Here is a 21696-nt window from a genome sequence, read left to right as displayed (position 1 = left end):
TGGTAAGCTGTAATACTTTCTGAAAATCATTCTTTTTCTAGCACCTGTGTGTTCATTAGATGGTACAGTGGGACCCTCAGGTCATTGCTTACAACTTTGATGATGATTATCAAGGGATTATTTCTGATGTCCTCTTTACATAATCATCCAAGATATGGAATCAAATGATATAAGGTAAGTGAGTTTTGCAGCTACTTGCCTTTTTGCTTGAAAAAAGTAGTGTTCAGCAAGTTCTTACCTGTTATAGATCATCTCTTGGGATTATTTTGCTGTTGTGGATTTAAGTTAAAAGGGAGCAGAATTTGTACACTGAGACATTTGTAGAAGGCATTGGTGGTGTAGGTTTTTCATTATTACAATTCCCATTTAAGTTAGGAGAAAAAGCTCCAACCACTTTATCTTCAAATACAATGTAATGATGCTGGCATTAAATTTCTATGCAATGTTTTCACAAATAATATAATATTTGCCAGTAAAGTATTTTGAGACATGCTCTTTTGGAAAGTTTTGTGTTTAAAAATGTACAAGTCACAGTGCTTGTTTGTTATCTCTGACTCTGAAATGATTACAGCTGGTGGAATTAAATACACAACACTTGCTGACTGTGTTGCCTAAGTAATGCTTCTAGAACTAGCAGCTTTGCAAAAGGATGAGTAGTCTGCCTCTGGCTAAGTCTACTAAACCTTTTATTAATGGTCAATCTAAAATTTGTGACAAATAAGCTCTTGCCTGTCCTACTGTCATGTTTGAAAATTTTATGTGGTCTAGTTTCTCTGACAGAACATATGCCCTTGCCTCCCTTTCTCCCCTTCCATCTTCCTCTTCCTCCTCTTCTTGTCTCCAGTCATGGTGCAATGAAAGACTTGCTCAAATCCAAGTCCTTAGGATTTGATTGAGTGTTAGGCAGCATGACAGAAGATCTGCCCATGGTCTCACCAGACACAAATGAGTTGCTCTAGCTCAAGCCCTGTAGGATATGCTAAACTGTGAATGTGTTTAACTAGTGTGTGGTGTCTGTTCAGGGGCAGACCTATGTGATCAAGGATGGTGATTCTTGTAGGGAAGGTGAAATTACAGTTCTGTGCTTAGGAAGGTAACCGAGGACTGAAGAAGTCCAAAAATCCATGACTAATAAATGTGAGATGCTTTGCTGCTTATTTTTAATACACAATATGTATTTTGTGGCATTAGTTTGTAATTCTCTTGAATCTTTCCAAATTATTAGCTGATGGACAAATTGAGATTTTTCCAGCAGAAGAGAACTCTATATACAGTAAATCTAGTGAGGGGGATAAAGAGATCATTTAGAATAAGTCACCTTTTACAGTTCAGTGTTTGAATATATGAAGCTTAAAAGAGATAATTGAAATTTTCTCAGAGAAAATCTCGAAGTAGAGGTTACGTAATTTTCCTTCCATTTTTAATGTCAGGCAAATAAAGACTAGTGAAAATAATTGTACTTGGGGAATGATCTGGAAGAGGATTTGTTTTAAATAATTAAATTATGGAATTTCTGTATTTAAGGGAATCAAATATAAATGTATAGACCGTATTTAAAATTATGGATATTTGAGGGAAGGTATCAGGGCACAGTAGAAGAGGAAAGACTTTAGTAGTCAGGAACATAAGAATAGCCTTTAATTAAACAAAATTAGAAAAATAATTTGTATAGCTTTAGAACAATAATAGTTTTTTAAGTTTGTCTTTATGTCAAGTGCTAAAATGTTCCATCTCTGACTTCTGCAAGTAACAATCAATTTATACTAGCAAGAGCTTGATTTTAAAAGTACTCAGGGTTCTAGAAGTAAAACAACACAAATATGTGGCATGGTGCCACCTCTGCTTGAGACTAGGAGGTCACCAGCACATACTGATGTATTTTCTAGGAGGTCACCAGCACATACTGATGTATTTTCTAAGTGCTGTAGAATTTATATATTTACATATACATTTACTTGCCCCACTGAAATATACAGAATCATACAGTTATTCATGCATGGTGTGCATAAATCAGCATGGGGAAAAAGCTGTTTACCTGAATGAATATTAAGAATGAGGAACACTGGAATATTTTTCCCTATATACACCACTGTTCTGAATCACTGGATTAAGAACTGGCTGCATATCAGGTCTCAGAGGGTTGTTGTCAGTGGCACAGTCTACAGATACCTGTAGTTCAGAGGTCTAAATCCAGTCTTCTTTAACTTATTAATAAGTTGGATGAAGGGGTAGAGTGCCTCCTCAGCAAGAATGCTGATGCATAAAGCTGGGAGGAGAAGCCATACTCCAGAATGTGTTGAATGTGGTTTATCTTACTTTGGAGTAGACTCTTAGAATTTTATAGAATTAGGATAAGTAGGGGAACATCCAAGGCACTTAATTAGCTGTTTAAACTAGTGCAGCACAGGACCTGTAATTGATGGCACAAAGAAATGCTGGCTGCCATGGGGATGAAGAAGTAGCAATTAATAATGGATAATGAAAACAACAGTTGCTCACAATGATTTTACAGAGTCAGGTGTTAGAGGGGGCTCTATACTCTGTGACTTAAACAGTCCTTGACCTAACAAGTATATTAATAGAACGAATTGGTCTGTGATAAAGAGAGTTGGCATATCAGGACTGAATGGTCTGAGTGAGGTTGATTGGATGAATGAGACATTCTGTGTGAATCTCTTCAATGGGAGGAGCGCCCAGTGCTGGAGGTGAATGAGATCAATGTGATGCATGGTGTGTGTGTGTCTAACTTGAGGGTTGCGTTATAGGAGGATGGTGGAATTATCTGGTTTCCTGCATGAGTGGTTTCCTGCAGAAAATACATACCTTAAAAGTGCATGCTTGTTTTCAGTGCCCTGCAAAGCTGGAAGAATGTGCCTAAGAATGAAATGTGTGTCAGCTGGGATGTACATTATGGTGCATTCTTGCTTCTGTTTGCTCATATGATTCTGCACTGACTGACAGATAGGCAACTACCTCTCCTTTCATGCTTCTTCCTAGATGTTTTTATACACATATATCCTTAGCATAGGTCAACCTGCAGAAACTACTGACTGCCCATGCAGCAGAGTTCTGGGTTCTGTCTGAAATGATTTCTTGCATTATGTGTTTAGCATTTTTGGATCATTGAATTTCTTTTTGCTAGGACATATCTTTATGAACCATGCAGACCAATGGTTGATGACCTCTTCTCTCCTTCAGTGTCATGTGTGTTGCTTATCAGAGGTGAATCACTGCACTGTTTATTAAGATTTTTCCAATTTTGATCTTTTATATGAGCTGAGTTATGCACAGATGTGTTTCTGATAGTGAATGAAGCTGCCGTTTACTAATAACACAGTGCTGCAGTAGTGCTTAATTTTAGATGACAGGAAGTTTGTAGTATGAAAAAATTTTGATGTGCATATAAGCTTTTCTTTCAGCCTTATATTCCCCGTTTACTTCACTCTCTGTATATTTTTTATGCCTAATAATTAACACATGACCTCAGTCTACTACTAAAGATATTAGTAAGACTTATTTTCTCAAATCAGCCATCTTTTACCACAAGGCTTATGCTTGTTCAGTAAAAAAGGAAAGTGAAATCAATGTTTTCCTTCAACTTACAAACTGTAAAAGCAAGAATTTGTTACTACCATCATTGTCACCCATGTCTCATCTGTGTACCCCACCTTTTCATTGTTAAAATGTTGCAATTTGCATCTTTAGAAAAGTATTACATGCAGGTGAGGAATTGTGTGATCAAGTGAAGGCAGAACACAGAAACACATGCATTCAATATTTAGGGCAGCCTGTTTCAATGACTGTGACCAAGATATGCATTCCTATCTACATTTGCCAGCATGAGGAAGAGAGGTTCTATATTTGCCATAAGGTTGAAATTATATTGTTTCTCTCAGGTAATTCTAATTATTCTTCGTGCATGAATTATGGTGTTTGAAATTGCCATCTCAAAACTTCCCTAGGTTACCTACTGTAGGAATTACACAGATACACAATTCATACAGTCTTATATTTCGCTTGGAGTTTATCAGCTCAACACAGAACTGAGCATTAAACAAAGCCTCCCTCTCTCAAAAAAATAATGCAAAATGAATAAAACTGAGGTGGCTTAGGGTCTGATTACATGTCTGGAATACCTTCACAGATCTTTCCTCTATCAAAAATAAACCTTTGGAGATGGCCCAAGATATAGTATTGTAAATCATACTACAGTGTCTCTGCAGACAAAGGAGAGAAAAAGAAATCCTTTTTGCATACTTCATTAAATAATATTTTTAAAAAGCATTGAACTGTTGCAGATGATCCCATTTACTGTGCTATTCTGTGGGTAAGCACAGTCTCTCTGAAATAAATTGTGAAGTGAGAGAAAAACACAGCTTGTCAATCTTTTCACCTGCCTTATTTGTATGTAAAATACACTACAAAACTTGTAATTTCTGTTGCACAGGAAAATTTTGGTGCCTGACTTGGGAGTTAATTTTACAATGGTTAAGAGTAAATTTGAGTTTTTAGGTAAATTAAAGGTAAAAATTGAAGTTTTAAGTTATAACTGAACTAGATTCAATTTTTAAACTAAATTAAATAACTTTTAAAGGTACAGTTAAAAATTGAATTTTAGTTACATTTAGCAGCACAATGATTTTTAATTTATATCATGTACTTATACCACAAATTTTTAAGACTCATGTAATTTTCAGCATGTGGTCCTGAGTGTATCATCATTATGGTAAGGGTTTGGAGATACCAGTCTGGTATCTCTCTATGGGTTGGAGATTCCAGTCTGGATTTTCCACTGGGCTTGCTTCCCATAAGCATAATGTAAATGGGCTATGAAACTAAAGTGACAGATCTGCAAAGCTGCTGTGTCCTATGGTCTACTTGAATTTGGGGTAGAGTTTACACCTTTTCATTTTCTTGTTCGACTAATTGGTTATAAGGAGTTTACACTCCTAGTCTACTAGCTGTTAAAAACTGAGGTTTAAAAGAATAGTTTACTTGTTAGTAATTGCTAATTATTTGGTATTTTTTCAAGAATAAAGGAATTTTCTGACTTCAGCAGCACTTTGTGTTACATTCAGCGCCTTAACCTTTCTAAAATGTATCACTTGCACAGCATAGCTGGCTTTTGTTCTAATTAATAGTTTTGAAACAGTGTTCCTAAAGATCTGGGAATCTGAAAGTTTGAGCATATCAAGATCCTTGTTTAGTACTTGCATCACTAATCCACCAAGGTCATGGGTTCAATCCTCATATTTCATTTAAGATTTGGACTCAGTGATCCTGCTGGGTCTCTTTCAACTCAGAATATTCTGAGATTTTGTTTTTCAACTGGCTATATATTTGATTATCCTTTTTCCACCACAGCAATATTTAGTTCAAGTTTTGTCGTGCTGTCTTTGAAGACACTTTTTCTTTCAGTATGTCATAATGATTCTTGTGCGCCGGCAATTTATATACAGACTCGAAAAGGATGGGGTTTGCTAGGAAAGTGTCTAGAGCTGGTTTATTCTCAGCATCAGTCTCATTACATGATTTGGTTCATGCAAAGATGCGAGCAGCTCGCTGTCCTGGCAGCAAGCGGAAGAAACTTAATGTTACAACATACCAAACAGTCGTCTTAGCCAATTACACAGAGCAAAAGCATATTGACAGTGACTCTATCCAATCAACATAAGCACACATAGCTTTGGTTAAAACAATGCTTGCTTATTTTCGAATACAATGCTCATTTATAAGAGACAACGCATAAAACCCTATTCATGAGCTTAACCTTGCTAAAGAAACTTTTTGCAACTTAGAAAGCTATTCCAAAGCGCTAGTACACAGCTCTATTTTTCTATTCCTCATGTCTTCTCTACCACTTAAATATTTTTTCTGATGTTTCAGCACTGTTCTCAATTCTGCTGCAACTGAGGCCTGTCTTTTTCCCACCTTCCTAAAACCCTCTACTTTATGGATTCCCACATTCCCCCCTCTCTGTTGACGCAAAAGGAAACATTCATAACTGTGTCGTTTACTACTTGCGTTTCTATCAACTACTATCAGCTACTTCAGATTAGGAAATTGATGTGTAAGGTGTATGCTATCATTTTTCTCTACCCAAGTTGCTGATTAAGCCCTCCTGCTGGTTTAGATCAAGGACACAATTTGAACTCCTAGTTTTATGGCTCCATGCTCAGGGTCTGTAGGAGATGTGCTTCAACAACACATACTTACTGTTGGAAATTACTGTAAAAGTTTAAATTACACCAAGCAATTAAAGTAACTTCTTGGGAAAATAGCTCTTTTAAGAGAAATAGCTAATCCTCAAAGATCTTTTTGCATATATATATAGACCATAGAAGCTCTCAGAGGAGTATTTGAAAAGTTGCTATGCATGTGGTTGTTTTTGTGACTACTCAGTAAGTTCTACAGATCTTTGCTGTTGATTTAAGAAGAGTAGAAAAAGCAATTGTTGCAGAGTAATCTGGAAGTGCCTGCTGTTTGGAGTGGATGACCATTGATAAAATCCTGCTAATCATAGCTCTGCATCTAGTGGCATGCTCTTAATAACGTCTTTGGAAAAAAATAGTGCTTTATATCCTTGAATATCCTGGATTGTTCTGCTGTTTAAGGTTACTCTTCTGTGCTGTTCCTCAAAAGGATTTACAGCTTCTGTGTGTAGCTAATATCTTATTTTTGTGATTAAGTGTGATTGCTATGTGTGTCACAAAAGCTGTACAGTGAACTGAGTTTATAAGGGCCAGGATCTGTTTTAGCTAAAAATAATCTGCTTTTGGGAGGGGAAAGGGGTGGGGGAAACGCAGCTCTGGGCAGCAGCAATGGTTTTTCTGCCCAGAGCCACTGTGTGTCAGAAATGGCAAGAGAGGCTTCCCATTGGAGTGCCCGTAGCGGCCCCTGCTGGCTTGGTCTTCTGATCGCACTTGGAGTGATCGCTTCAAAAATGAGCATCAGGAGAAACATGCTGCTTAACTTACTCCTCTACAACAAAGGGGACTGTGAATATTTTCCAACTGGTGTCAGCAAAGAAACTACAACTGGTGTCTTTTCCCCACCTATGTGGTTTTGTAAAACAGTTTGAACATTCGTGATTACAGTCACTACAGACAGAATAGTGAAGTTTGTTTTAACAGTTCTAACTGAAAAAAACTCGTTTCTTAATCAGCTTGCCTGTTTTCAGCAACAGGTATGCAAGATGATGATGCAACAGGGAAAAGGCTCAGAAAGTTAAGTGTTGGGCGGTATGACAATGATATTCCTGGGGAATCATCATATAACAGGTGTGGATGGATGAAGTCTGCTAGTCACCAGGCTGTAATTCCAAGATCACCTGTTGCTGGAGGGAAAACCAAGGAGGTAAACAATCAAGAATTTTTCACTAAATACTGAAGTGAGTGGCCAGTAGGAAGTCTTATGTTCTGTGTCCAAAATTAATGTGAAGCAATTGGGCAGTTGCATCATGGCAATAAGAACAAATAACTGCGTTCACCTCAGTAATGCAATTCAGTGTTTAAGGATGTTCTTGTCTTTGCATGTTTTGGATGTCTCTTGTGTTTGCATGTTTTCAGTGTTCCATGATCTCTCTGCTGGAACAGTAGATTGCATTATATCTGATTACAGAAACCTTCTGTAATTTGGTGAAGAATGCCTCACTGTGTCATGGGGTTAAGTGAGAATTATCACACTGTAATTTTGCTTCTTTGTGTCTTCTCTTAGATGATTGCTGTACACTACCAAGCTGAAATAGATGGGGGAATCTTCTCCACAATAAAAAATGGAAATGAAGCTGTCACATTCACATCAGCTTTTCCCCTGTCACCAGAGGTGACATATGGTAAGAAAATGTCTATATTTATTTATTTATTTAAATAGCACTACTGACATTTTAGCTGTTACTGAAGAGGAACTGCCCTTTTCCCTCTCTCCTAGTGACAGCACCTCCACCATGCCATCAGCACATTCCCTCCAGCCAAAAGGTCAGCAGCCCATCAGAGCTGTACAGAACCATTTCTGGTAAGGTACCTCTCTTTCCTAAGTAATGTGAAAATGAACTATGTATGAAGGCAACTAACACAACAGTGGTTTATAAGTAGGACATATAAATGGTGAATGTAGACATGCAAGTCAGAGAAACATATTTTAGCAGTCCTATTTTAATCACACCAAAAACAAATGAGTAATGAAGAATTATCCAAGAAATATTTAATACCTTCCACATTTTAACTGCCAACGAGGAGTCCCATGTTCACATTCATTGTGCAAATTTAGTGTGAAGCAATTAGGCAGCTGTGTCACAGAAATAAGAGGAAATGCAGCTCAGTGTTTGAGGCTATCCTGCTCTTGTTCTCTCTCTGTTTGCTTGGTTTCAATGTTCCTCAATCTTTCTGCTAATATTTGATGACATCAAAATACTACTATCAGGAGACTTGAGTTCTTTGTGATTTTAAGCAGGTTTTGTCTCCATCTCAGGAAAGACAGGTGATATCCATGTTGCCATCTTTTCAGGCCAATGAAGCTGACAATAGAGCTTGACAGTAGCTATGCTCAAGTCAACGAGATCCTTTACCAGAGGAATGGATGTTCTAGAGGGTTTTTTTTGCCATTATACAGTTTGTAAATGTACAACTATGGGAAAGTAGTTGGTAGTGGATGATTACATATTTAAATATTTAATATGATCTAACTATGATTTTTTATTATAAAGGATGATTTTCAAGGCCTTAACTCTTTGCTACTAAAAATAACAGCTAAGCTACTGTTACCTGTCACCTATTTTGTGCAAAATTATTTGAAAACACTAGGATTTAAAGGAAAAAAGTATTTTTGGACTGCATCAGAAAGTGCTGGACATAGCAGGAAGCCAGCTAATGTATTTAAAACCTGAATAAAAATCACAGGCATTCATTTTATGCATTACATATGTTCTCATGAAAATTCATGTATATTATGTATAGTTTTACTGCTTAGGCTATGACTGTCTTCTCCAGAGGAATCTTGATAGTAGACTTTTCAATAAATTTGATTACAGGTTTTGATGCAATAATAGTTAGTATTTCAGTTTTAACTTAAAAACCCCTTTATGTTCAATTTGCCTCGCTTAATAGTTGTCAAAAGCAAATAACATCAACACAGAATAAAACTATCTTTAGCTTTAGAAAAATCTTCTACCCAGTTCAAGACATCTCTTTATGGTTCTCCCTACTTTTAAGTAATTAGTGGCAGATATCCTCCTGGTGACCACTTCATCAAATCAATTATAGGTTGATCTACTGAACACTTTGTTGTTAAATGGTTTCTATTAATGTTGCTAAGAGCTAAGACTTGCCCTGGAAAAATATTTAGCTTTAAATGTGTTTCTCTATTTTGATTCTCCTGCTTAATTTTTAATAATGTCATCTCTCAAATGCTGGTTTTAGATACTCAGTTAATGAAATACTGAAGATAATTAATCTAACTATTAGAAAAGGAGGCTATTCTTCCTTTGAGTGCCTTTTTTAAAATAAAGCTCAAGGTGTACTGAATGCTGCAGGTTACGTGCTCATCTCCATGCAGCTTTGGTTTTAACTGTAAACATAATGTACTTTCACATTAAAGATGTTAGTTGTTAATTAGTTAAGGGTTAAAAGTGTATGAGGTGGGTCAGCTAGAAAACATAGTAAAGACACCTGTTGGCAAGCATCTCTTAGAAATGTTAATTGGGTGATTTTCCCATCAGAGCACAGAAACTTCTATTGTCAGAGGCAAGTAAGAATCATACTTTAAATGTTTTAAAATTTTCTCTTTTCCCTTCACTTCTACTACAGTTATTGCCTGTATCTACACTAAGTATCCACTGTATCTACTTGCTTCTATGTCTTCTCATTTCTTTCACAAGAAGTGCTTCTTATTTCTGCTACCAATCCCTAATTCATGCCCTGAGTTAGAGTGTTATGTTTTGTGTATTGAAGAGGCCAAGAATCTGAAGGGAACAGATGCAGTTGTTCCTGTGGTTGAGACTGCTTTAATGCACATGTCATAAAGGTGACTCTTAACAATGTGCACTTTGCCAGAGTTCTTAACAGCCTCAATTTTTAGTACTTTCCCTTGCAGCCCACCTCTTCTTTTAAACGCTTACATAGTCTTTATTTTGGTAAAAGTCAGGAAACATACTGACTTCTTCAGAAATTTTCAACAGCATGAGGCCTTTTGTGTCATGGACTCTGGAGTCTTAATTTCTGCCATTAAGATATTACTACTTTTGTCTCAGTTCAGATCACCCTTGAATTCAAAATTGCTTTGTTCTGCATATCAGCTTTGCTGTTTATCTGCTTTTTAAGTTACCAGTGAGGATGATGTAACCTGGTTACCAATTATCTAGATGTATTACTTTTTTATTTCCTCCTTGTTTCCTTGTGGAGAATAGCATTCAGTGTAAGTAGCATTTACCATATCAACGGATTCTGTTGTGCTTTTAGAAGAGTACAAAAGTATATATTTTAAAAGAAAAAATAGTCAAGAATTGCAATGACATCCAGTCCTTAAGTATAGAAAATTATTAAATTTTCTCTTAAGTTATTAATGTAAACTGCGTATTTAGTATCTTGAATGCATCCGATTTTTAACCTGTGTACCTAAGGACACTGTTTTTAATAAAGTCTTATAAAATGGAGCTCTGTTATCCCTAGAAATCTTAATTTTCCTTCCAGGTAAAACTACTTTGCTGGAGAAAGTCAGTCTAGTAGTGTTATGTATCTGCCTCCCTTAAATTAGCTATGCCCTAACTCTTCATTCTCCCTGTAGATTTATTGGAGATGTCCTGCCTGCAATATTTCAGAGCCTTGTTCTTTATCAAACAAGTATATATTTAACCTCCCTCAGTCTGTATGCATGCAGTGAATTTTGTTTCAGCACTACTGCTCCAGTGATCACTTGCTGCTATGGTTTCATGGCCCTTTTCTTCACTTTACGTAGCTTGAAAGTAATACAGCACCCACAGAGTTCATTCTGAATTGTCTTTGAAAGACACCTTGTTTCTTGAGATGAACCTAAGTAGTCTATAAATTGGCTAGTGGCCTATAAATTGGCTAGTTTTATGAATACCCCACAAGAAATAGGGCTGCTCCACACAGAACCCAGATACAGCTCTCTGGAATTTTACAATAGCTGATGTATATTACATGGGAGGGAGAGTCCCACACATCAGTGAAGGAACTGAAGCACTATTTGTAGGCTATTTTGAAACTTATAAAGGCTCTTTTTTCTTGAACAACAGACAGCTAATTTAAGTCTCTTTGTATATAGAAGTAACGCATAAAAGCATAGCAAGCTCTTTGCCAGAGGACTGAATGCTGGCTTGCTGCCCTGCCACTCCACCCCTGAGGCTAGATGTGAAGAACTGCCCCTTCTTCAGCCCTGGTCAAAGCATAGACAGAACTTAGCAGAAGGTCTGCATTCACAAACAGGCACTGTCTTGCAACAGAGGGGAGGGATCTGTGGAACAAGGGAAGATTGTCTATAATCCTTTACCAATGTACTGACAAAGAGAAGACATTATGTCACTTTTTTCCATCTTTTCTGAACAGACTAACTAGACTTGTGTAGTTCAAGCAGTGCAAATGATGGAATGAAAGCATTGCTGCCGGTATAAGGAATCTCTGAGCCTTCAACCTAGAGCCTTGCCTTCTCATCTCTTCCATGGAGCTCAGACTATGTACTGTACTCAAAGCTCGTGTATGAGCTGCATCTGTTCTCAAAATTTTAGAAAGGGCAACTTTTCTCCTCATGCCACTGTGGAACTCTTCAAGACCTCATACTGGAATATTTCCACAATTTTTCTCATACAGACTCTGTTTTTATCTGACAGAGACATTGTAGCCCTAATTATCCTCATTTAATAACACACACTTTTTCTATTACATCATCCAGCAGAGTGATGACTGTTTAATAAATGTATTGGAAGGCAAACCCACAACCTAACAGCCTCATTATTGCATAATTCTATTACTGATTAGAATTTTATACTGTTGTGGTATCATACTGTTATTCCAGGATTTTCATTTCTTCCAGCCACTGAGTTGCAAGGGAAATGATACATACTGCTTAATTTTTTGATTAAAAAAATATCAGGGTTCTAAACTGAGGGTCAGTTTGGGAATAAAAGTGAAACTAATTTATGGAAGGGAAAAATTTATGATGAGCAAAAACTTTCTCCATAATGTGAAAAGCTTTCATATAATATTCATTTATACCTGTCTTTCTCTCCTCCTCTTACCTGTTTTTGTAAGATATACATGTCCAAAGCAAGTAATAGATTCAGAACTTTTCCAGACATCTGTGTTCATTTGCTTAGAACATCAATGCATCTGCTTATGTGGATGGTTAACATAAGCTCTGTCCTCCTGGAAACAGGTGCATTTTCATTTTTGCTATTGCAATTTTTGTGTTTAGGGTTTTTTGGATGTCTTGTTTATTTTAGTGGGTTTTCATTTGTTTCTTTGTTGAGGCTATCAATGAAAAATAAAAAATACAAGTAGAGAAAGGAAATTTATGACTTAATGCAAAGCAGATACGTCAGATTTCTGTTACATTTTCCATTGTCCTGCAATTGCCCTTATATGTTTATGTCATGGCTGAATACAGTGTTCATCTACACAATATTTTTATAATTAAACACCTAATGTTTCTTAATTGGTGTGTTACTCTTTGAGCTGGGTCTTATGAGCTCTCAGAGAACCCATCACACCTGAGATAGCTCAGCCACCCCGAATGGCACAAAAATTAGCAGGATAGCTTCTGAGGTAGTATTGGAAACAGAAAAAGGTTTAATAAAAGGCAAAATAACAAAGCTCTTACAGAGAAAAAACTGAGCCAGGGCAAGAGGTCCTTACTCCTGCTAAAACACCCCACAAAAGTGATTATTTCCTTTGTTCTCTTCTTTTTCTAGTGAATTACCTAGGTGGGACCTCTTGGCCTCTGTCCAATTGGGCAACCCCACGTCTGAAGTGAAGTCCCAAAGGTTCTATGAGGTGTCTTTTTACCAAATTGAGGAGAGAAACTTTTGGGATTTTTGCCTTTTTAAGCAGACAAAGAATAATTTGGTAACTCCATCAACAGGGGGCACATTCCTACACTTAATTATTATAAAATACACCATTTACTAGTGCATAAGAAGACTCCATAGGCTTCGGAGCAAGCAGGAAATTACTTGGATCTCCTGTTGTGATTCTGCCAGCATGGACTTAATGAGGGCTTCCAGAAAGAGCATTTGGAATGCTGTAAAGCAAAATCATAAATGTTCAGAGACCACTTCTTGGTTGTTGTAAACACTGAAGTCAGTATAATGTACTATGATCTATCACACTTTTCTATCTCTGGGTCACTTTCATTGAGACATTTAGCTCAGTAAAACTAATCTTTATACAAAGTCTTTTTGCAGGAAGGTTGGAGATGACTTGATGTGTTTTCAGGTCTTCATTGTCAGAGATCTCCTTCCCTTTGTGCCACTGATTATAATACAGTTCTCAACATATCTTTCAAATTCATGGAAATGTATTTATTTGGTCTGCGGAGAAATAAGCAATGCTTATTATCAGTGATTTCACTCTGGTAGTCCAAATTCACAGAAAAAGTAATAATATTCCATCTCATGTGCTAAAAAGCTTAACCATTTCATTTGGTTTATATCAATTTGAATGGTGGAAAAATATCTTGTAACAGTAGAATGAAATTGAAACTGAAAATAACTTAAAATACTTGTAGTCTATGCCTCCACTGAGTGGTATTAACTACAATCCTTACAGTGTAAGTGTCTACAACTGAGCTATTTGATAACCAGCTGTAATTGAGATTTCCCTCCCCCCCAGTTTGGCTAAGATTTTCTTGGGGGGAACTCTCCCATTCAACACTACTTAACTTCCCAAAGCTTTAGAGATGAAATGATTTAGAGTTTAATCCATTTAGCTAGCTAGTTTTTTTACAGCTATGTTATATGTTTCTACATAAAACTTTAAAAAATCTGTACATGTTTTAACCACTCAGCAAACATTCTAATATGTCATTGATTCAGAGGAGGACCTAATATTATTATACATAACTGAATATAAAAAGCTAGGGCATGCCAAGTCCATGGCAGATAGTATGTGATGATAAACCAGTAGGACAATATAAATGTGTGTTTTCTTGGCTGATACATTGAAGCTGACAAAATAGGCCGCTCTTATTACTGGATTTTCATAAGAAAACTAGTTCTCTAACATATACTCTGTCTTCCACTGGTTTTGGATACTCTAGGTTGATAAAATATTCCGGAACATGAATGCATTTTGTTTTGTAGCCAGTGTTGTATCTGATCACAGACTCAATAATTCTTCAAATCTGAGGCTTATGTTAAGACAAAGATATTTCATGATTAATTGTTCTTACAGCTCCCCGAGCTAAACTTCTGCAAAGGGACACAGTCTACTGTGACCTACATGTTGAACATCACATTGAAATAAGAAAAATTGAAGTAGTATAGATGGTAAATGGAAAATGCTGTGCTAGTAGAATGCATAATCTAGTGCGCATGTACATAATTCCATGTGCAACTTCTCTGTAATACTGAAGAATTTGAAGGGGAAAATAAAAGAAGATAGGTGTATAGGTATGTTTGGAGGTTTTTTCATGACGAGGAGGGGGCCGCTGGGATATGTTCCTTGAACTTTTATTGCAGCATCAGCCTCATTACATGGTTAAGGCAATAGAAAGATGGTAACAGCTCATGTACAACCAGCAGCAACCAAAGATTTCTTTGTTACAGAGCATTTAAAAAACTTTCTATCCAATCATATATTGCTAAAGCTTACAGACAATTGTTCTAGCCAATCACTAAAAGTACATGTATGCCTGCTTCATACAATGCTTGTATGTATACCTTCTATTAACAATATACAATACACCATTATTAAGCTTAAAACCTTCTACTATCTTGGTAAGCATATTTTTCTGCAGGCTTAAGGTCTATCTTAGCCAAGCCTAAAACTCAAAAAAACCCTTATTACCTTTACTATTTCCCACAGATATGTTCTTCAAACATTACATTGAAGAGATGTTGTGAAACTACTCACTGTCTCCTCTTCCTCCCTCCCTTGCTTTTGTAGCAGGATTTGTATCTGGACAGAAACACTGTGATCATAGATCAGAATGGGCACTAAACCATTAAAACTGCTGTTAAAACTGCTTTGGAGATGGAATCAGATACTGATTTGGAAAGACTTTGTTTTATACTGTGTGTTTAATTTTCTGTGCAAGTATTTACATGGGTTTGTTTGTTTGTTTTAATGGATGACTTTTCATTCCGTGTGGGCAAAGTTCTGATAGATATGTAAATCAGAGAACTGAGACTGTTCCCTTAGAAATGGCCCTCTCAGAGGTCTCTTGGCACTGCCTGCATTATCCATTTGAACCAAGACACTTCTGAAAAGTTATATCGAGTCTTCTGCCTCAAGCAAATGTGAATTAAGTTTTCTAACAGGTAATGAGTATCCATCTAGTGGAGACCCTAAATACAGAAAGAGGCTCTATACTTTCTCATCCACTTGTTTTGTCCTGAATTCAAATGTTGAACTGCATTAAAGGAATGGCAGGTCTTGTGACAAAAGAGTTTTCCTACAGGAGTTCATATGAAATAAGATTTCTAGCTTGGGACATCTTTTAAGTCTCTTGCATGTTATATGTCTTTCATCAACGGTACCTCAACAAGTCTTACTGGTCCTTAATCCCTCACTCCTACCATTAAATCAAGCAACTGCTGATAGGTTCTTCATCAAGAATCTACCCACCCTCTATGCGCTTCCCTTATTTGGGGCACCACACTTTAATCCAGTTTGTCTGTTACTTGTTTTGTCTTGACTAACTTTTCATACCACTGTGAACTGTAAATGAAACAACTGCCTTATTTCAAAAGGATTTATTAACTGAGAAAAAACTTGAAGTTTTGCATAAGAGACATTATTGCCTGTTGCAGTTTCATTCAGGAACCAATACGTCTGAAAGTTTAATTATGCAGCTTGCAGCTTTCATCCAAAGACATTTTCTCTTGAAAGAAAGCAGTAGCATTATCTGGTGTTAATTTATTTTTGTGGTTGTTTTTGTTTTGTTTGGTTTTGTTTTAATACTTGCCATACAAGATAACTGACTGTACTTGGAATATGCATTTATTGGTTGAAAAGATGATGGCACTGCCGAGGGTGCTGAACACAGTTTCTTGTTATGTTCACTAATATCAGTGAGAGCTCAAAAATTCTAAAATTCAGGCAATAAAATAAGCTGTATAATTCTGAAGTTCCAAATCAAAAAAAAAGTTGTTTATATAATCAAATATTACGTGGGAAAAATATGTTTATACAATGCTTCAGTGTTACTTGATCATGGTCTCAAAGCATATGTGCCTCTTCAGTTAAATTTGAAATGCACCCTGATAATACACTGGTGGGTGGTGGTGGTTTGGTTTTGGTTTTTTCCTTTCTTTTTTCTTGCTAAGAACCACTAAAAAAGTGATTACTAGAGTGGTTTTTAAAGCATTCTGTTTTAGAGAGTTTGGTTTCTCTTTCTTTTGATTTCCATGGGAAAAAGTAATGCATTTCCCCACATAAATCAGTCATTTGAGAAATAACTATCTTTGTATGTATTCATTGAAATATAGATGAATAATATCTTACACATATATAAAAAACCAAAATAATCTGAAGCTGAGAAATCCATCACTAATATTTGCTTCTTTTGAAGATGCAAACAATAAGCTATTGACAGAAACTTAAAAACCATTTTAATAGAAATACAGGATTGGATGAGCAGACAGCCTGGCAGATGTGTTTGTTTTTACACATACCTGAGGTTGCTTGTTTGCAGTGCTTGTGCATAGCATACATTTTTGAGACGTCACTAGTTACTTTGTCTGGAAAAGGTTAAATTAACAAAAACCATGGGAACGGCTACTGCTCTTGCTATGATTCTATGAAATTTTTTCAACTTTTCCAGGATGAGGCCTCCTACTATGTGACATGGCACTTCATGACTGATGCGCCAAATTATTCCATGTAGTTTGAGGGAAGCCTGAAGAAGAGAGCTCCAAAAATCTAAGCACAGCTGTGAGCACACATTTTCAAAAAAATTGCAGTTTTAAAATGACCCTGTGTTTGAGTGAATGGGAGGGTTTGTCTACTGCATTTACAAGTTAAAGATATTCTGCAGTTTCAGAATGACAGACCTTCCAGTGTTGAGTGGGAACAGACAGGAAATACACATTCAGTTCCACTTAATTGTTTATAGTCTAAAGGTCATATTGCTTTTTGTTTTTTAGGATGCTGTTCTCCCCTATGTTAATTCTCTTCATGTTTATTCCCTCTTGCAAAGGACGAGAAAACCAAATTAATCTGTGTTTTTCTATGCCTGAGATAGGCAAGTTATTTCACAAAGCCATTTATATTCAGGCACCTTGTAGACAAAATCTGAAATGAGCAATCTACTTGACATTGACTCCTATGTTTCTGTCAATCATCAGAGTAGCAGGGAAACACATGACATTCCTTCACAAATTGTGGAGTTTGCTGAATTTGTATGAAGGGCATGGCATAGCCATTCATCTTCAGGGATTCTTGCTGGAGAAAGGTGCATGTTACAATTCAAGCCCTACATTTTAAACTATTTTCATTGGAATTTGCAGTGTAATGGTTCTGATCAAGCCAGGAATCTTATGTACTATATCTAGGAGAACTGTACACTGGCACCACCTGGCAGAGATTGAAAGACCTGACCCTGATTTGCTTTGCTGTGCCTGGAGCAGCCATTAAATCAATTCTTCTTGCCAAATAACAGACTTTCTCCTTTTGAGATGGCAGTATCTTACACACTGACCTAAACCAAATCAGTTCCTCACTGGAGACATCCATCACTGCCTTTCCTTCTCTTCCTAACTCTTCTTTTGTGTGCGATCAGCCTTGCCCTTTCTGTCTTCTGTCTTTAGAGTTTCAGACTTTTTTCTTTCTTGGAGAAGAAAGTCTCATCTGGTTGAAACTTTGAATTTGTGACAGAAAGACAAGCAAAAGGTGAGATTTTTGTTATGTGCCCTTTTGTTTGTTACTAATTGTCCATGTCAGAGGGATTTTCTTGATGAGTAGCCCCTTAAGTATAACTGAGTCTATTAGAAGGATCCTTGCAAAAAAATCTTTAAAAAGGGTGAATTTGAACTCAATTATATTAATACTTTTAATTACATTATTCCTGCTTAATTACATCCTTATAATACTTTGGGAAGTAAGTTTCTTACTTAACCAGCCTTCTTCATATGTCATCTCAGACTACTGTTATCTTCTTTGTTAAAGGTTACTATTCTTGTTCCCATCTAATTCAGCAAGGGTAAATAGCCAAACTAGCAAAGCTTTCTAGATTTGAAAATAAGGAAAAGAACGAGATATCCAAAGGTCCTGTGATTACAGTGCTTTTTATGCAGAGACTGGCATGCTTTCTATGGAGAGAAATTTTCTCTAACCATTATTCTTTGTAGAAGCGTGGAGTTTGTGTTTACCCGTATCTGGCTCTGCCAGGAAGCATCCAAGACAAAGTGTAGTTGTATAATAAATTATTCAAAGTAACGGATGTCACTTCTGAACTGCTGCATAATAACCTCTTCTGACCCCATGGCAAGGATTTTCTTTTCTTTTTACCTGATGATATGGTGTATATCACAACTAACCTTTGCTATTTGGTTCTTCTGAATGCAATGTTTATGCAACATGTTTAATAGGAGCAGCTGCTATGAAGGAAAACAGTGGTAGGAATGAATATTCTTATAAAGAAATAGTTTGATTTACATTATGGTCTGTGGATGAAAGCAAAATGTTAATTACTTTACCAGTACTCATCTCTATAACCAAGCCAGATTGTGTATTTTAATATTATCAAAACGGTTTAGTACATGCATACATGGTGCCGGTAGAAATTTGAAAGCAATAGAATAATTCATCATGGGAAAGTTTTAAATGGTTGTATTTGTTTCTGTCTAGATCTAGTAATTTCCTGCAGTGATCCTTTCAGAAAATACTGTGTGTTGGGCACTGACAAACAATCTGAAAAGGAAATGTGCTGCTCATTGTGGAGCTGCAGTGTTTCCACTCGTCTTCCTGATCTGTGAATAAAATGTGCTTAGAACAATGCTAGGGGGATGTTGAATGCAACACAATAAGGCTATATGTGTTTTGTAATCTTGGGAAGCGAGTAAAACTTTATTCAGAGCCCTGGATGCTAAATTTATCCGAGAGTGTTGGGCCACTTTACTGTAATGGAGTAGCTGGGCTTTGGTCAACATTAAAAAGCACTAATCTGACAGTTCTCGGTTTCGTGTCTTGCATTTCTCTGAAAGAAACAAAATAAGTGAGGTCAAATGAAGTGGTGGGGGAAGAACAACACCCGCCCCCAACACTCAAAAAAAAAACCCCAAAATCAACCAAATACCACCACACACAACCCCTCCCCCCAGCCCAAGTTCCCAGTCTCCCCGGGTCCTGTGCCGACCGCTCGCTCTCCGCCCCCGCGGCGCTGCGCGGAGCGCAGGACCCGCTGGGAGCGGCGCTCTGCGTGGAAGAGGCGGTGAGAGCCAGGCGGAGAAAGTGGGGGGAACAAGTCAAACGCAAATGAGGTGGAGTCAGCACAGCAGGCATACACTGGATGGGCAGTCGAGCTTAAGAGCGAGCGGGAAGCCTAATCTAACAACTATCGGGGAATTACTTTCTGCCCGGATGAAGTGAGCTCTGGCCATTCTTCGTCTGGGTGGCTGTATTGAGACCAGGGAGCCTGCGCTTCTCTCGCCGCAGACGCTGGAACCCATTTTGCGGTGAAGTTCTAACACGCGAGGGAGAGTGCTGGGTGCTGGCAAATGCGGGCAATAGCTTTTCCCAAGTCTCCGCGTGGCGGGCTGGCGCGCCCCGCTGCCTCGATTCCGCCAGCCTCAGGCAGCATGCGGCACGGAGGGAGGGAAGGATTTCGCACAGCGCCGTGGGAGAGCAGCTGTCGCGATGGCTTCCGTAGGTAGGTTTGTGGTTCCCTGCGCTCCTGTTTTGTGCGTTTTCCTAAGTCTGAAAAGTCGTTTTGTGGGTTGGTCTTGTGTTTGGCTGGTCGCGCTCGCCGCCGCGGCAGCGAAACGTGACCCCGGGAAAAGGGGAGGGCGGCGGGAGTTCACTAAAGCGAACCAGCTTCAGACAGGGGCCGCTCCGCTTTGCGGGGTGGGGACCTGGGAGCACGCACGCAGCCTGCGGCCTGCTGCTGCTGCGAGCTCTAGAAATTAAGTGGGAGGAAGAGTTACGCCTTTTGTAGTCATGTAGCAACGTTGGGAGTCTGCCCAGAAACGGAGGAGGTTTGCAGACAAGGAGTTCTGTCAGTATGAGAGTTTTCTGCAATCGCTGACAATGACTGAGGGCATGAGGCAGGGCTCGAGAGTTTTGTCTAGTCACTTTCCTGCCGAGGAAGCCTTGTAATTTTTTTGTGTGCCGTGGTGGGTCTTTTTCAAAAGTAGAAGAAATGAGGGCTGCCTGGAGTATACATAATTCCTATCTACGTAGAAGAAAATTTGTCCAGGCTGAGTCTTTTTCCTCCCCAGAGGAATTTTTAGTAATGTTATAGCAGTACTGAATTTCTTTTCAAAAACATGAAAGGTGTAAGATTTTGTAAACATGAGTCTTTCTTAAATGAGGAATATGGCATCGTTTTTCTTCTTTCTTGTTTAGCGAGAAAAAGACCTTATTGTGCCTTTAGCCCTGGAAAGGTAATTGGTCTAATTTGTGCATCCAAGATGAAGTGTATTTGTGTAATACATGTAGAACACTCTCTTACTTCAGATCTGAATTTTCCATGAAAATCTAATAGAGTCTTAGAGTAGCCAGCTATTACATGGTAGAGTGTACAGGATGTAGCAGACTAAAGAGCCTGGTTCCTACTGCCTTAATGCAAACAATTTGCTATTCAGGCAGTAGCAGCACATGGTTGGGGTAAAGACTACAACCCTAAAAGGAGAGTTACTGAATCACACTTGAGAGACAGACCAAGAAAAAAATGCACGACTTCTCAGTTGTGTGTTTTGTGATACTGAATAACACTGAAGATAAACTGAGCTTTATTTTTATCAGTATCAGTTTCAGATTATTAAAAACAGCCTTTGAAAAGTCAGGTTTTTTCTGGTTTTAAAATAAAATGGTTTCAGTATACTGCTTGAAAATAAAAGAAACCAACCCTCACTTTTGTAATTCAGGCTGCAGTGAGCTGGGTTCGGCATTTTGTTGCAGGCGAGTGACTAGAAAAATGAACAGGTTGAAGATTGTCACATGTAGGCAGAATTTTTTTCACAGCAGCAGAACGGGACCAAAGTGAGAGTTTTGATAGAGGGTCCAAACATCAGTTTGATTGCTTCCATTTGTTCTATGAGGCAAATATACCTCAGACATCAAAAGCTGCATACTGGGACCTCTCTGGTTCCCTGTGGCACCAGGGAACTAAACTGAGACAGAAAAAGGGGAGTTTAAACTCCTTCTTTGTCACTCTTTCACCTTAGGAAAAGTATATAGGGTCATAACACAAAAAAAAAGTCACAGACTCTTTGTGCTTGCTTCTCAGAAGTGTCAGAAAGTCAGGCCCGAGCTCTATCCCTTCTTCTTTCACTCAGTTTGCCCTCTCTGCCTTCACCCTTGCCTC

At 37.8% G+C, this 21696-nt stretch overlaps 1 protein-coding gene across 1 annotated transcript in view; it reads left to right on the top strand.

The window, feature by feature from the left end:
- TNS3 (tensin 3) overlaps positions 1–21696 on the top strand; it is a 131717-nt gene that overhangs the window by 77582 nt on the left and 32439 nt on the right. Inside the window, exons 16-18 of the mRNA XM_031062176.1 lie at positions 7187–7356; positions 7717–7834; positions 7930–8013. Of these exons, the coding sequence (XP_030918036.1) occupies positions 7187–7356; positions 7717–7834; positions 7930–8013 (372 nt within the window). The remainder of the gene's footprint in view (positions 1–7186; positions 7357–7716; positions 7835–7929; positions 8014–21696) is intronic.

The sequence above is a fragment of the Geospiza fortis genome, unplaced genomic scaffold (genome assembly GCF_000277835.1).
Source record: "Geospiza fortis unplaced genomic scaffold, GeoFor_1.0 scaffold108, whole genome shotgun sequence".
Taxonomy (NCBI): domain Eukaryota; kingdom Metazoa; phylum Chordata; class Aves; order Passeriformes; family Thraupidae; genus Geospiza; species Geospiza fortis.
Note: the sequence above shows the minus strand (reverse complement) of the source record. Positions and strands in the feature narration are given on the sequence as shown.